This window comes from Hydra vulgaris, chromosome 01, assembly GCF_038396675.1.
Source record: "Hydra vulgaris chromosome 01, alternate assembly HydraT2T_AEP".
In the NCBI taxonomy this organism is placed as follows: Eukaryota; Metazoa; Cnidaria; class Hydrozoa; order Anthoathecata; family Hydridae; genus Hydra; species Hydra vulgaris.
In genome coordinates, this window is record NC_088920.1 from 68,009,459 (window position 1) to 68,025,000 (window position 15,542).

At 26.5% G+C, this 15,542-nt stretch overlaps 1 protein-coding gene across 1 annotated transcript in view; it reads right to left on the bottom strand.

Annotated features, from left to right (window-relative positions):
- Positions 1 to 2,361: 2,361 nt before the first annotated feature.
- LOC100199511 (integrator complex subunit 6) overlaps positions 2,362 to 15,542 on the bottom strand; it is a 31,469-nt gene continuing 18,288 nt past the window's right edge. Inside the window, exons 9-18 of the mRNA XM_065789013.1 lie at positions 13,910 to 14,062; positions 13,630 to 13,762; positions 12,941 to 13,035; positions 6,749 to 6,942; positions 6,527 to 6,637; positions 6,274 to 6,328; positions 4,876 to 5,005; positions 4,412 to 4,557; positions 3,029 to 3,611; positions 2,362 to 2,860 (exon numbers count right to left, since the gene is read on the bottom strand). Coding sequence (XP_065645085.1) covers positions 2,694 to 2,860; positions 3,029 to 3,611; positions 4,412 to 4,557; positions 4,876 to 5,005; positions 6,274 to 6,328; positions 6,527 to 6,637; positions 6,749 to 6,942; positions 12,941 to 13,035; positions 13,630 to 13,762; positions 13,910 to 14,062 — 1,767 coding nt within the window. The 3' untranslated portion in view covers positions 2,362 to 2,693. The remainder of the gene's footprint in view (positions 2,861 to 3,028; positions 3,612 to 4,411; positions 4,558 to 4,875; positions 5,006 to 6,273; positions 6,329 to 6,526; positions 6,638 to 6,748; positions 6,943 to 12,940; positions 13,036 to 13,629; positions 13,763 to 13,909; positions 14,063 to 15,542) is intronic.

Genomic DNA, 15,542 nt, shown 5'->3' on the forward strand with positions numbered 1-15,542 from the left:
AATTTATTATAGATATTTGTTATTGAGTTGAATGCTTCATTCAACTTTGAGCATTGTTTGTTAGCGTTTGTCGAAACAATGTTCAAGAAGTTGTTCCGAAGCTGCGGTTTTACTGAAAAAACAATAACGTATAAATTTTATACCGCGTCAACAATTTAGTCTAAAAGACTGATAGGATTTAATACAAAATCAGAATCTAAAAAGTATATTACGAGTATTATTTCATGAAGTATTATTATTAAAAAAATCTTCAAAACCGATTAAGCTTTGAAAAAATCGCTAAGCTTTATTCCTCTGCAAATTGTATAATATTTTTCTAAATGTTCGGAGAATGAGTCGGAAAAAATTCTTTGATATTTGTAAAAACAGAATATTTATTTGCTCTTTGTGTGCAGTTAAATTCTCCCGATTTTCCGTTCTTAAAATCGTGTTTTCATATAAATCACACTATAATATCGCTGCGCTTCTTTAACAATTATATAAAAGCACTAGTAACGAAGTTAAAATTATTTAAAACTTTATATTTTGAGTGCGTAAACTAATAAAAAAAATTATTATATAAACATTGAAACAATTTCAGTTGTATTATTTTAAAAAAAGAAAAGAAATAAACAATAAAAGGAATCATATTAATCATTTTAAGTAATTACCAGAGCAAATTTTTTTTCTTTATAAAATTTTTAAAGTTATTGCAACGACAATATTTGCAAAAAACGAGAAAATTTATATATATGTATATACATATATATATATGTATATATATGTATATACATATATATATATGTATATATATGTATATATATATATATATATATATATATATATATATATATATATATATATATATATATATATATATATATATATATATATATATATATATATATATACATACACATGTATATATACATATGTAACTTTCAGTATATTTTTACAAAAAATATAAACAATTTTCAATTTTAAAAATATAAAAGTTTTCAATATAACGACATCAGCTCTTAAACTGAACGTCAGTTTTTAGCTTAGATTAATTCATATCTAGATTCGGCTGATACTAATTCAGTTGGCAACGTTTAGCTTGATAAACAATCCATATTATCAACTTTATTGGTGACCGAGTTTTAATAAACCTGGTTTAAACCCAATATATGGAAAGCGACACACCTTACTCGTGCTCCCACAACACCTGCATTAACAATTTTAGATTCCCACTATACCGTCGTCATATTCTAAGTTTCTAGCTAGTTTTACCTCCTCATCCGCAATTGCCTATCAAATATAATAATAAATGCAACTATAAACAAAAATTTATTTATAATTTTTATTATAATCGCCGCACTGCTTCAAATCAAATTATAAAGACGAGACTCATTTAAAAGTTATGGTAATTAAATAATTACAAAAAATTTAACACTCATTAAAAAAGTTGAAAAATAAAATTAGAAATTTAACTAAGAACAATTAAAAACACTGAAAAATTAAAAATTTTCATAATAATAATAAAAAACGACATTTGAAAATTAATCTGGTCAATCGTAAATATACACATACACAAAACACTCCTATAGTGAAGATCATGTTAAACATCGTTATAACCGATGTTGCGTTCTTTCAAAAAGCTTAATTCTTTTTTATTGAATTTGTTTAAATAATTTTCGGTTTTGTTATTATATTATGTTTATTATAACCATTGTATATTCTAATTAAATTTTTCGGAATTTTTATAAATGAGAGAGATTACTGGTCATTTCGAGTAGCATATCAAACCGCGACAAAACCTCATCATCCAGTCACACAAATAGAAAAGCTGCAAAGAATACCTTTGCGAGATGGTAGACTGAGGGGTATCACACAAAGGTTGGAACCCAAGTGAAAAATTAAAACTAGCGAATAACTTATCAAAGCCATAGTTGTTATAGGTCTAGCAACTTTTAATACTTAGTTTTTTAACTTAATATTTAACAAGTCTCGAAAAAATATCCACTTAACATTTTTACTTTAATCGAAATGATAAACTTTTTGTTATAGAACGGCTATATTAAATTTTGGCATAAGACTTCCTATTTTCTAATTCTAAAAATTAATTTTCGGCTTTGTCTACGCTAATTCACTTTTAGTTCAGCAGTTTTTTTTGCAAGTAGTTAAAATAACTTAAACCCTTAACCTCAGCCATTACGGATTTTCCAAATATATCTTATCAAAAATATTTTAAACAAACTTTTTAATTTAAAGAACGATAAATAAACTTCTATAACTTTTTTGCGGAAAAGCAAGCATCCCCCAATGATCGGAACTGAAATACTTCACACTTCAAGAAGTTTTACTCGTGCTTATAGCACCGTAAATAAAAAATGGAGCACATAAATTAAAATTTAAGCTGTCAACATTTTGTTTTGATACAAAAACTAGAATTTGTATAAGTTACTTAAAGAACGTTTGTTTTTCTCATAACTAAAATAGACGTAGCCATGTTTTAAAAACATTTAACTACCGATTACCATTTATCTTTCGATAGGGAAGATAGCATTTTATCATTTAATACCAACCATCTAATTGTACCTTGGATTAAAATAGATCATCTGCATAAGTGCTATTGGTCATCTGATTGCAAGTGTCTTCCAAAAGATTTTATCCGTTGGACTAAGTTTGCATTGACTAACCTTTGGTGTCAAACACCTACACGCTCAAAGGTTTTAACTTTTTTCAGATATTACTAAATTTTGAAGTAAAGTCTCAAGCTTCTTTACAAGACTATGCAGTTGAAATCTATTACTTTCGTCTATAAGTTCGTTAATAAACAGAAATTTAGCGTTAGAAGAAACGTTTAATGACTCCAAGAGATTGAGTATAAATTGAAAATCTAAAAATAAAAATTCAACTATACATAAACAAACAAAAAAAAACATAAATGAGTATTAACAATATGAATAAAAGAATGAATAAAATCGGATAATAAAAATAAATGAATAATAACAAAAATAAATATATATGAACATTAAATATATAAATGAAAGTGAAGGATGTCAACCTTTCCGTTCTCGAAGAGCTTTCCAGACCTCAAGACGAATCTTAACAGGATATTTTTTTTGAAGTTCTAATCTCGCTTGTTTTAGAGAATGATTAGAAAGATTATTTACATCATTTGCTATAAGAGATTCTTTAGGAACCTCTAAAGAAAAAATTGGAACGTTCGTCGAAGAAGAAACTAAAGTACTTTCAGCGTCTAATTTTTCATCGTTATTTAAATTATTAACTTTTCTCTTTCTATGCATTTTTTGTAATTTTCGAAGTTGGTCGTTTACACTTATTGATGTTAGTTTTTTATCGTCTTTCTTATTCACAACTTTTGAGTCTTTGCTATTGTTTTTAACATAAGTGTCTTCAGATTTAAGACACTTTTGATCGATAACTTGATTTATAATATTTTTTACGGGTTCTAATTTAGAAAAAGATATCAGTTTTGGCGGCGGAGTATTAGGACGCCCAACTGGACGCCTACTAGGAGCAGAATCATTTCTTTTTCGTTTTACTTTTAGAGCTAACGGTTCGTTTAAACGCTTCCGAGGATTTTGGTTAAAAGCACTTTCATCTGCTTCATCAACGATAAATTGCTAAGAATAAAAAAATAACTTTATATTTATATAATTTAAAAGACGAAATGCATTTAAAAACAAATATACTAATATATATTTTATTAAATTTTAAAAATACTCAGAAAAAAAAAAAAAAAAAAAAAAAGGTGATATTGTAGCAGCGCTTTGTTTGACCTCAACTTTGTAACCGCCAGAGGTTGATTGTGGCTCATGAATTTAAATTGAAATAAATATTTGAAAAACAACTTACTAAGTAAGTCTTTTAAAAACTACACTTTTAAAATCTCTTATCTATCTTTACATAAGATTTTCTTTCTCTATTATATAAAGATTATAAAGTGTTCCTAAATACAAAAACATTAATAAACTTTAAATATTAAAGACCATCGTTGCAAAAAGACATTTTTGTAGCTACAGAAATTACTGTGCAACTTTTTTTGTGACACCTTTTAGTTTATTCTCATTTTATGATGTTTATACCTAAACGATAATCTTGATATCTACATCATAATCTAGATATCTACATCATAATCTTGATATCTACATTATTATCTTGATATCTACATCATAATCTTATTTAAATCATCTAATTCTGTTTTCTGCTCATCTTATTCTATTTATTATTTTAAATTTATTTTAAAAAGTTTTGAAACATTTACAAAGTGTAATCTTAGTGTTCACTGCTTACTAAGCCAATCTATCATTGCATTATTCAACTAAATTAAAATAACAGTTTCTTGTTTTTCAATGTCTTAATTGCAAAAATTTGACATTTTCACAATTGCAAGACATTTATAGAAAAAAAAATAGCATCATACTTGGTCCTGTTCTTTTAACTTGAATGGATTTCCGAAGGTATGCAAACGAATTTGACTAGAATCAACTTCGCGTAAAGGTTTTACTTGTTGAAGTTCCGGCTCTTTGTAGTTACCCATCATGCTTATAGAGATGCAATGTTTTAATTCTAAATTCAAATAACATAAACATCTATTTTTTTTTAAGATTTACAATAAAAAATTGTCAATCAGTAAAACTAGTACTTGAAAATAGAAGAATTCAGTAAACTAATGTGAACAATGTTTTGATTGGATTATATTCTTGTCTATTTTATCTATCAGACTCTTAATGCTTAAAACACAACATGCAACAAGAAAAATATGAAACCATTTAGAGCAGCTTAAATATGTACTAAATGACTATTCTTAAGAATGAATTACTAAAAAATTGGTAAAAACATTTAATGTTATTAGTAAATAAAATTCATAATAATTTAAAACAATACCCTCATCATGCATTCTGCTACTCAGAATATTTGGCATTTGAAAGAAATTAGCTCTCATTCTGTTAACATGGTCAATAATATCACCACGATGAATGTCAAATGGATTCTTATAACTTTGGACTTGAAATCTCTGTATAAAAAATGAAATAGATAAATAGTTTAATATACATAACAAATTTTAGTTAACAATAAAGTTTACAAGTTTTAAAAGAACTATTTTGAACAGAAAGATTCATTAAAGTGCAGAAGGGGAAAACAACTTAAGTGGAGCAAAAAGGAAACACAACTATATTTTGCAAAAAAAAAAAAAAAAAAATATATAAATGGTCTGGGAGCCGTAAGTAACAAGTTATTTGCTTCCCAATCCCATTTTGAGCTTCCGTATTTTATTTCATAGTCCTAAAATGTTTCTAAAGTATTGTCTTGTTAACTAAGCTAATTTTTTTAATTTAGATGATTTTAACACTCATTCAGAGTTTCATTTTTTTTTTTTACATTTTTTAAGTTTTAAAAAGCAATCAACAAAATAGAAGTTTACAAACCATTAAATATATTAAAATCATTAAATATATTAAAATTAACCATATAATATATTAAAACCATTAAAAACCATTAAATACATTAAATAAAATTGAAGTTTACAAACCATTAAATATATAATACATTAAATAAAATTGAAGTTTTTTAATCTATATTGATTGTGAATATTTCTTTTTTTAATCATTATTAAGTGGTACTTTCAGAGCACACTAATATAAAATGAAGTTATGAAATTGAAAAAATACAGTTGCATAATTCTTATACAAAATTACTTATAAAAAAACCAATCAACAAGTTTTTTATAATTTTGGTTATAAATATTTGATTTTATTACAAGTAAACAGGTAATAATAAAATAAATTTTTATAAAAATGGAAAAACAGTAAAAGCACTATTGGTTGTAAACCAAGAAAACTACTGAAAGATGATGAATCTTTTAAACAAGATTCTAAATGAAATTAAAGGAATTTAATTTTTTTTTGTGGATCTAAAATCTTCAGAGTGGTTAGTTTATTATACAGTGATGATGGTCTGCATTTTTATTAAAGAGTGATAATGGTCTGCATTTTTATTAAACAGTGATGACGGTTTGCATTTTTATTAAACAGTAATGATGGTCTGCATTTTTATTAGACAGTGATACTGATCTGCATTTTGCTGTTAACTTATTTAAAATTGAAGTTTCTTAAATCAAACACAAAAATCTTTATGTGTTTCATTTAAGAAACTTCAATTTTAAATAAGTTAACAGCAAAATGCAGATCAGTATCACTGTCTAATAAAAATGCAGATTTGCAATTTGTAAAAAACACATAAAGATTTATTTGTTTTTTACAAAACACATGAATCTTTAATTACATCAACCAATGCAGGTAAATTTCTAGACATGAAAAATTGAGCTTCCTCAGTGGTCCTGTAAAAAATAAAATTTTTTGTTAATTAAAGATTAACTTTTATTAAATATTTTAATATGTGAAACTAATTTTATACAATTTACACACACACATTATATATATATATATATATATATATATATATATATATATATATATATATATATTACACATTTTTATATTGAAAAGGATTAGAAAAATAAATACAATATAATTACATTTTTGTTTTGTCATCAATTGGTTCAGGTTTCATACGATTTATTGCAACATTTTCTTTTAACAAAAATGCTTTAAAATCTTTTTGTTTACCGTCTGTCAATTGTGGTGCACTAACAATAAAAATTTTAAATTTTTTAAAAAATGTTAAAATGTTTAAATAACAACTTCCAAAAACAAATTCAAAAATGTGTACTATGGTAACAGATATATAAAAAACGTACTATGGTAATGTTATTTTGATGGGGTCAACTGTGCTCTGTTGACTGTGAATATTTATCAGCCTCTCTGCTTCATTTTTCCCAAGATGCTTGATTCTTTTCATATACGAAAGAATATTGTAATTTAAGGAACCATCAAAATGATCAGGTATTAAGTTGTTAGTAACTCCCATTCTTTTAAATGCATTTTGAAGTGACTAAAAAAATCAATAGATATAATCAATCAGAAAAATATAAAAAATTGAAAAATATAAAAAATTTATCAATTATATTATGCCGAAAAAATGAAAACAATCTTGATCTTTACAAATTTATTTGATTTTATATTATAAATAGTTAGTTATAGAGTTGCAATGCAAGCTTATCGGCTCACACGTAGTAACCCATCTTAGGATAAGCCACTGTAGCAATTATGCTGGAGGTTGTCCAGCCAATTCTTGAATGCTTTGACTGTTCTTGCGTTCACTGTATTATCGGATAGCGAGTTTTAACAGTTCACAATTCTGTTAGTGAAGAAATTGATTCCGATGCGCTGTTACGGACTAATTCTTTGCTCAGTTGTCCTCTAAGACCAGCTCTGGGCTCTCTTGTGATTGTTGGTACACACCATTTCACTTTACTGATTCCTTTTAATATTTTAAATTATTGAAGGAGGTCGCCCCTTTGTTGACGCAAAGTTAGACTAGTTAGGTTGAGTTTGGTTAGCCTTTCTTCATAGCTATGTTGCCTCATTGCGTGTCCAATCTTGGTCGCTAGTCGCTGAACTTTTTCAAGTGTTTTTTGGTCCTTTTTTGTTGATGGCAACCAAGTACATACTGCATATTCCAAATGTGGCCTGACATGTTTTTCCATAGTGCTGGATCTCACAATATAAACTTGTTTTTTAACAGTCCAAGAAATTTATTTGCGATCAATGCAGCTTTATTGACTTGTTATCTGGCTTAAGATCTTGACTTATTGTGACACCAAGGTCTATTTCTATCATCACTGTTGTTAGATCTCTTTTTGTGCCTGATAGTGGATCTAGCGTAGCGTATGTCACTGATTTGTTTGCTCGGCCAATTGCATCACTTTTGATTTACTAAGATTTAGTTACATTTGCTAAGTGTAGCACCAATCACTTATCTTGATGATATCATCTTGCAGGCTTTTAGCGTCAAGCTCTTTATTTCCTGGCCGGATTGGTGCTATTAATTTGGTGTTGTCCGCAAACATTTTGTAGCAAGAGTTAATGTTGTCTGGGAGGTCGTTAATGAAGATGGAAAATAGAATTGGTCCTAGCACGGGTCTTTGGACAACACCGCTAGATACTGGTTTCCTGATAATGTGTCACCTAAAATGACTCGCTGATGTCGATTTGTTAAAAATGAGCAAATCCATGCAAGCAGTTGACCTATTATTTCATATTTGCCCAGTTTTTCAATAGGACTAGTATGCTGAACTAAATCAAATGCATGTAAAAAGTGGAGAAATACGATATCTAGTGGTATATTTTTTGCCATTGTTTTTGGTGGCTAAGTTTGTCATACATGATTTATTCGCAACAAAACCATGTTGTTCGCTACGAAAAAGGTTATTTTTTGTGAAGTAGTTGATAAGTTTATTCCTTACTATTTCCTCCATAATTTTACATGGGATCAAAGTCAAACTGATTGGTCTATAGTTTCCGGGATCTGTTGGGCTTCCTTTTTTAAATATCGGCATTACATTTGTATCTAGCCATGCTGTTGAACGCATTGATACATTAAATAAGATCGATAGTGGCTTGGCGAGTTTGGTGGCAAGTGCTTTGTTCATAACTATTTAGTTCATTATTTTTATTAGATAAATATACTTTCATTAGATAAATATCAAATTTTTATTAGATAAATATCTACAACATTAAGTTCAGTTTCTTTAAGAAATTAAAGTGTAATGTTAGTTTAACTTTTTTAAATATATATTTAACCCTATAAACATTTCTCACAAATCATTATTTTTCATCAATATTTAAAAAGTTTGAAATAATTTTTATAGCAAAATTTGTTAAATGAAATTTTAAAAATTTTTTTCTAATGAGAAGGATCATATATTTATATCAAGTTTTATTATATTTTGTTTGAGCTTAAAAGAAAATAGCTTAGGCGTTTTGCTAAAAGAAGTATAGCTTAATTATATATACATGTCATAACAACCTTAAGAAGAATAGTATATTTATATACATGTTATAATTACAGTAATACATGTCATATAATTATATAATCCAGCTTTAGGTATTATTAGTTTAAAGTGAGAATTTTTAAAGTTTAGAAAATGGCTAACAAATAGCCAAAAATTTTAAATCAATTAATTTTCTGCTGTTTACTAAAATTTATTGAAGTAAAGTGACCGAATTAATAACAAGTTTAGATATAGTTGGTGTGGAACAGACTATGACCTGTATCTTACTGTTCCTGATTAATTCAAAAATAATTAAATCAAAAAATGAAGAGTTTTGATTAGATAATTTTTTTCTTGTTACTTAAATAAGATAGACAGTTTAGACCCTGGTTTAGGGCTTTATTTTTTTATACTAAATTTTTTTTTTTTTTAAATCAGACTGTAATTAATGTTGTCTAAAATTTTATGATTTCTAAATAAAGCATTTTATATTTATATATTGATACAGATTCACAGTTAAATAATTGATGCTCCCTTGAGACACAAAAATTATACTTCATATAAAGTTGTTTTTGAATAAATTCAAAAAAGCACTAACATTTTTTTAGAAATTATTTTGATCAAATAGTTTTTTGTAATGAGTCATGTGGTTTAAGGTGCTGTATATGATATTTTAAAACAAATTCAATACATTTAAACTTATAACTTGTATTTCATAGTTAAAATGCCTATTTTTTTATAACAAAAAAGTGTAACAAAAATTTGTAACATTATTTTTATATCACTCGAAAGAAGGTGGGGGCAGGAATGTTTGCAACTTCGTAAAGATTTGTTGCATAATAAATCTAGTTAAGTTGGGTGTTAACCAAAATTTTTGAAAAGTATCAACAAAAAAAAATTTATGTTTTTTTTTGAAAAAAAAAACAAAAAAAAAAACATTTTTGCTTCCAACAAGGCTGCAAGCAACCACTAATTAAAGTTGTAAGTTACTGGAAGAGAAAAGATAAAGATTGTAGAGCAAGATGATGATTGACAGACAACTTAAAGGATTGCAAATTATACGAATCAGGAAAGCAAGATGAAGGAAGCGAATTCCAAAGAACTGATGTTTGAGGTAAAAAACTAGATGAATAAGCGTTTTTGGAGCACTTAGGAACAGTCACAGAAAAAGGATGAGACTTAATTGAATGACAAGTAACACGAGAATGAATTTTAGTAGATGGCACAAGAGACGCTAGCTCTTTAGAGCAGTGCCCATTATAGTATTTGTAGAAAAGAGAAAGAGAAGCAACATTATGTATTTTTAAAGACAATTTTCTGTACTTTTAAATTCAGATGATGAAAATTTTCTCGATGAAGCCATACAGGTTGAGGAACATGAGGAGCATTTACAACAGGATATGATTGATGAAGAAAGTGCAGCAGTTTGGGAAAAAAATCTAGCCATTGTTTTCCAAGAAGGTGTAAACATGCCAAGATTGAGATGTGCAGCTTTGTTCACACTTTGGAGCTAGCTAGTTGTGATGCTTTAAAAAAAACTTTTTTGGTAGAAGTCTAGAATGTTGTGAAGAAACTAAGAAATTCATAATAAATTTCTAGCTGCAGTTTTTGTTAATGCTAGATGTAGAATACTGTTAAAAGAGAATCAGATATATGAGCAAAACAAAACAAAAACTTACAAAAGAGATGCCAAAAATATAACAGTAAGTCAAGAAATAAGAAAAACAGCCAAATAAATTTGAAAAAGAAAATGATAAAAAAAACCAAAAGAAAAAAAAAAGAAAGGAAAAGTGTGACCAAAATTAATTTTTTAAATAAAAATACTGAAAATACAAATAAAAAAAACAAAAAAAAAAAAAACTATTTTTACTAAATTTAAATAAAAACAGAAGAAAGTACAGGAAATTTTCAAATGTGAAAATGAAGGAATTTAGTTCATTCTTAAGATTCATATTTTTTTTAAACTTGTATAGTTCCATCCCACAAAAGACAGAGGTTCCATCCCACAAAAGACAGAGGTTCCACCTCACAAAGGACAGAGGTTAGAAGCGTTTCTATGAATAGCTAAACAAATCTTTGAAAAAAAAATTTTTTTTTAATTTTTTTTGAGGAAAAATATATAAATATATATAACATATTATTATTAAAATATTATAAATATATATAATATATTATTATTAAAATATTAGACCAAAAAACTTTTGGAATGCTTTTAGATGTTTAAACAAAGACATAAATTCTAGATTATTTACCATAAATAATAAAAAAAAACAAAGAATCCATTACTTCAGAATTTGCAAACCACTTCGAAAAAGTACTGAATACTTCAAAAATAACACATCGTAATGGAAATCATCGGAGAATTCCCCCGTGTACAAAACATGATGATGTTATAATAACTGAAGAAAATATAATTAGGGCTATTTCGAACCTAAAATTTAAAAAATCTCCTGACTCTTTCGGTATCTCAGGAGAACATTTGAAATACGCAAATTGTGATACTTTAACAAAATGGCTCATCAAATTTTTTAATTATTCCATTAATTATGGATGGACACCATTACCAATGTCGACGTCTATTATTGTACCCCTTGTTAAATTGTATAAAAAAATCTTTAGATAGCCCGAACAATTATCGCGGTATTAGCATTATACCAATTTTTACAAAGGTTCTAGAATACCTAATCCTTATTATATGTCCGGATATTAGAGATACTCACCCCCAACAATTTGGATTCAATGCTAACTGTTCAACGCTACATGCTGAATTTCTAATTAGCGAAACAATTAAACATTACAATAGCAACAATTCACCTGTATACCTATGCTCTTTAGATGTAGAAAAAGCTTTTGATAGCTGCAACTGGAATATCCTATTTGATAAATTATATTTCGATAAAAAATTACCACTCTGTATAGTTAACACTATCTCTTCGTTATATAACAATAGTAGTGCAACAGTCTCATATCAAGGTTGTAAATCAAACTCCTTTCTTCTAAAGCAAGGAGTAAGACAAGGATCGATTCTTTCACCTCACCTATATAATATTTACACTGAAAGTCTTCTTGAAACTATTACAAATCAAGGTATTGTTGGCACATCGATATATGGTAACTTCACTAACTATGGTAAATTAAACTTGTTTCTTCGTCTTCTTAATAATAAAACAACTTTAGACATTATCTTTTCACAACTGAAACACCCCTTATTTAAACATTCGTTTGTTGGCGATATTCAGGACCTATGCCGTTTTCGGATGCTAAATTTTCAAAACTTAATTCAAAATAAAAAGAAGATAAAAATAGCACTTTCTAAAAGTGAAATTCCCTCCGAAGTTGAACAAACTTTGAAACATGCAATAGAGTGCTGGAATGCGAAAGAGCAAAGAGGAATTTTTAAACAAATTCTGGAAGAAAAAATTCTTAAGTGAAAATCACGAGAAATAACTTTCTTATTTTTCTTTTTTACTTTGTAAATTACATTGGGTGTTAAGTAAATGAAATAATAATAATATTTTTAGCTTTTGTATGTTACGTTTTACGTTAGTGATACAATTGATCTAAACTTTAAATTTATTTATACTATGATTAAATTTTAAGGAAAAACTTTGTAACTGATCAAATAAAAAAATCAACTTTAGTAATGGTTGTTTTAAGTGATTTTTTTTTAAAAATAGATTTAAATAACTTTTTTATATAGGTTTGTAAACAAAGAATAAGCCTCAGTTAAAAATACAGAATAAATTGTTTACTTGAATTTTCTTATCTATCATTTTAACAAATTTGAATATCAAATATTTCTCAAATCTTTATAGTTCACTAAAATTTATCATAATATAATTATAATATAAATTATAACAATTATAATATAAATTATAATAAAAAATTAACTTTATATGAAACATAAATAATAACAATAATAAAAAATAAATTTGTAAGTTATCTATAACATCATATAACTTCTATAATAAACTATAAATAAATTCTTGAGGATTCTAATTTTATTAAATAAAGTAAATTCCTACTATTATATATCTAAAAAGTTACAAAGTATACCACAATATAATAACTTGGCATCTTTCTTAAATATTGCTCAAAAGACTGCTGCCATTTTGGAGAAGGTTTACACTTGTGTACTTTTATCAATTCATCTTAAAGAAAGAAAAATTAAAAAGATAACCAAACAACAAAAATAATAAGAAATAAAATAAAACATAAATGTAGAAGCAAAACATTATTTTATAATTATATCTTTACCTTTTTAAATTATTTACCTGATACTACAGGATACATAGTTTTTAGCAGTTTTTAACAGAAGTATAAATATAATTATATTTTTCCTGTATAAATATTTTATAATAATAATAATAATAAAACCGCTATTTATTCGTTTAGAAAATAGATTATAAGAAATAAATGGTTGCTAACGCTTAGAGTAATGGTGTAATGGTGTGTTGTACTTTCACTATTGATTTATTAAAAAATACGACACCATTAATGTTTATAAAACACTGAAAACTTTAAAGACCCACAAAAAAAAAAAAAAAAAAAAAAATTTTTGTAGATTTAGAAATGATTCTTTACAACCTTAAAGTTTTTAACTTTTATTGTCTTAATCACTTTAACTGACAAAACAAATATCTTTAATCCAACTGTTGATGAGATCAGATGATAAAGAATCATATTTAAAACGTTAATAATTTAGCAAGTTATAATTAAATGATTATTACTAATCAAATTCTTACCAATCAACGGCATAACCACTGGGTAGTTATATGGAAGAACAAACAAATTTACACATAAAAGGTTTGTAGCAGCTTTTAAGTAACCAAATGGATAACCAATCTCAGAATCACATGAGCTACCACTAACGAACACCTTAAAAATAAATCTTAAAAACAATAGATCTATGAAATTATCAACAACAACAAAAATCATTACACGTGTTTATAGACAGACAAAAACATAAATAATTACAAAAGTTTACAGGTAGAGAGAGAAAAAAAAAAAAAAAAAAAAACTAACCTGCCATGCAATATTTGGTTGTTTTCGTTCAAGTATATATTGAGTTAAAGGTGAAGGTTCAAGCTCATACTTGTCAAATGGAAGGTTATCAATGATCATTGCTTCACAAGGTTTACACTGAAACTTTATGACAGGATGACTATCGCGTGGTGGCTAAAAATAATAAAGTTGATGATAGGTTGATGTGGTTGCTCAAATTAATTTTAAAACCAATTAAATCTTGTCTTTTATCTAATACCATCAGCAAAATGCTCATTAGACTAAAAACAAGAGGGGAACTTTTAAATAATTTAAACCTAAAGGAATTTAAATTAAACTTCAGGTAACTTATAATTTGTAACTTTTCTGTTATTAAAAAAACACTTTGAATGTCTTGACTTTGAATTTTCATCAAAATATTTTTTAAATTGCACATATATTGGAATTTAAATTTTAAAAATCTTTTCTCACTAATTCTTTTTTAGATCAAATTTCAAATTTTATTCTTTTTGTAGATTGCTTACCAATTGTAATTAATCAATGTCTATAAATAAAATATCAAAACAAAAATTTTGTATTTGATATTTTTTAGTTTAAATTTCCAAACCATTTATTTAATTTATTTTAAGCACAATTTAGGATTCATAAGAACATAAACAGCATTTTGTGTCACTGCATCCAACCTTCTGTGCTTAAAAAACACGACTAAATGAGGAGCCCATCTGCAAAACATGCTATGACACAAAAATTAAAACTTAATTGAGTTAATTTTATTTCCACATTCCAAAAAACTGAAATCTATCAAATAAATATTAGACCAATGGATAGTTTTTTTGTCCTAAAAATAGACAAGGAAAATATCAATTTCTGTTAATGCGCAACTTATTGCTTATGGTGCAATGCACTGGATTCTCTAATAATGACTTTTCATTTAAATTAAACTTTATATCAAAACATGACTATATAGTAACTAAAAACACATTAAAAAATCTTTCATTACCACTAAATTGTTCATATCTTACAAGATAAATGTTCTTTGAAGTAGCTTTTCATCCAATAAATCTTACCTTGTAGCAAAATTTACTATCCCTGCTTGCTCTTTGTGAGACTAATAATTTGGCTGTTCTATCTTTGAATCACAGTATTAGTATTAGAATTAGTATTAGAATCACAGAGATAAAATTAGAATCACAGTAATCAGACTATTATGTACTGATATTTATCCTGACTTACTACTATCTTACAGATAACTGATAGTATTTTTAAGTTTGGGCTGACAACCTATTCTTATTATCCTTGGGCCAGGGTCTTTTTGTATCTGAAAATTGTGACTGTTACAATTTTCAAGATACAAAAATTGTTAAAAACTCCTGGATTCAGGGGGGCATGAAAATTTATATTTTCTCTTGTCAGTTTAAAGTCTAGCCTCACTCTAACACCATGGTTTTATCCTTCTTTTCTTTTTTTTTTATTTCTAATTATAATCATTTCTATCTTTATCCACAAAAACAATTCTCTTATTGCAATATTTAGATATTCCAATTTAATAAATGGTAACACTTTTACTTAGTCCTCATCATGGTAGTAATTGCTAATTTTCTATTGGAAAGATAGCGATTACTATCATGGTTGCTGGTCAAGCAAGCATTTATTT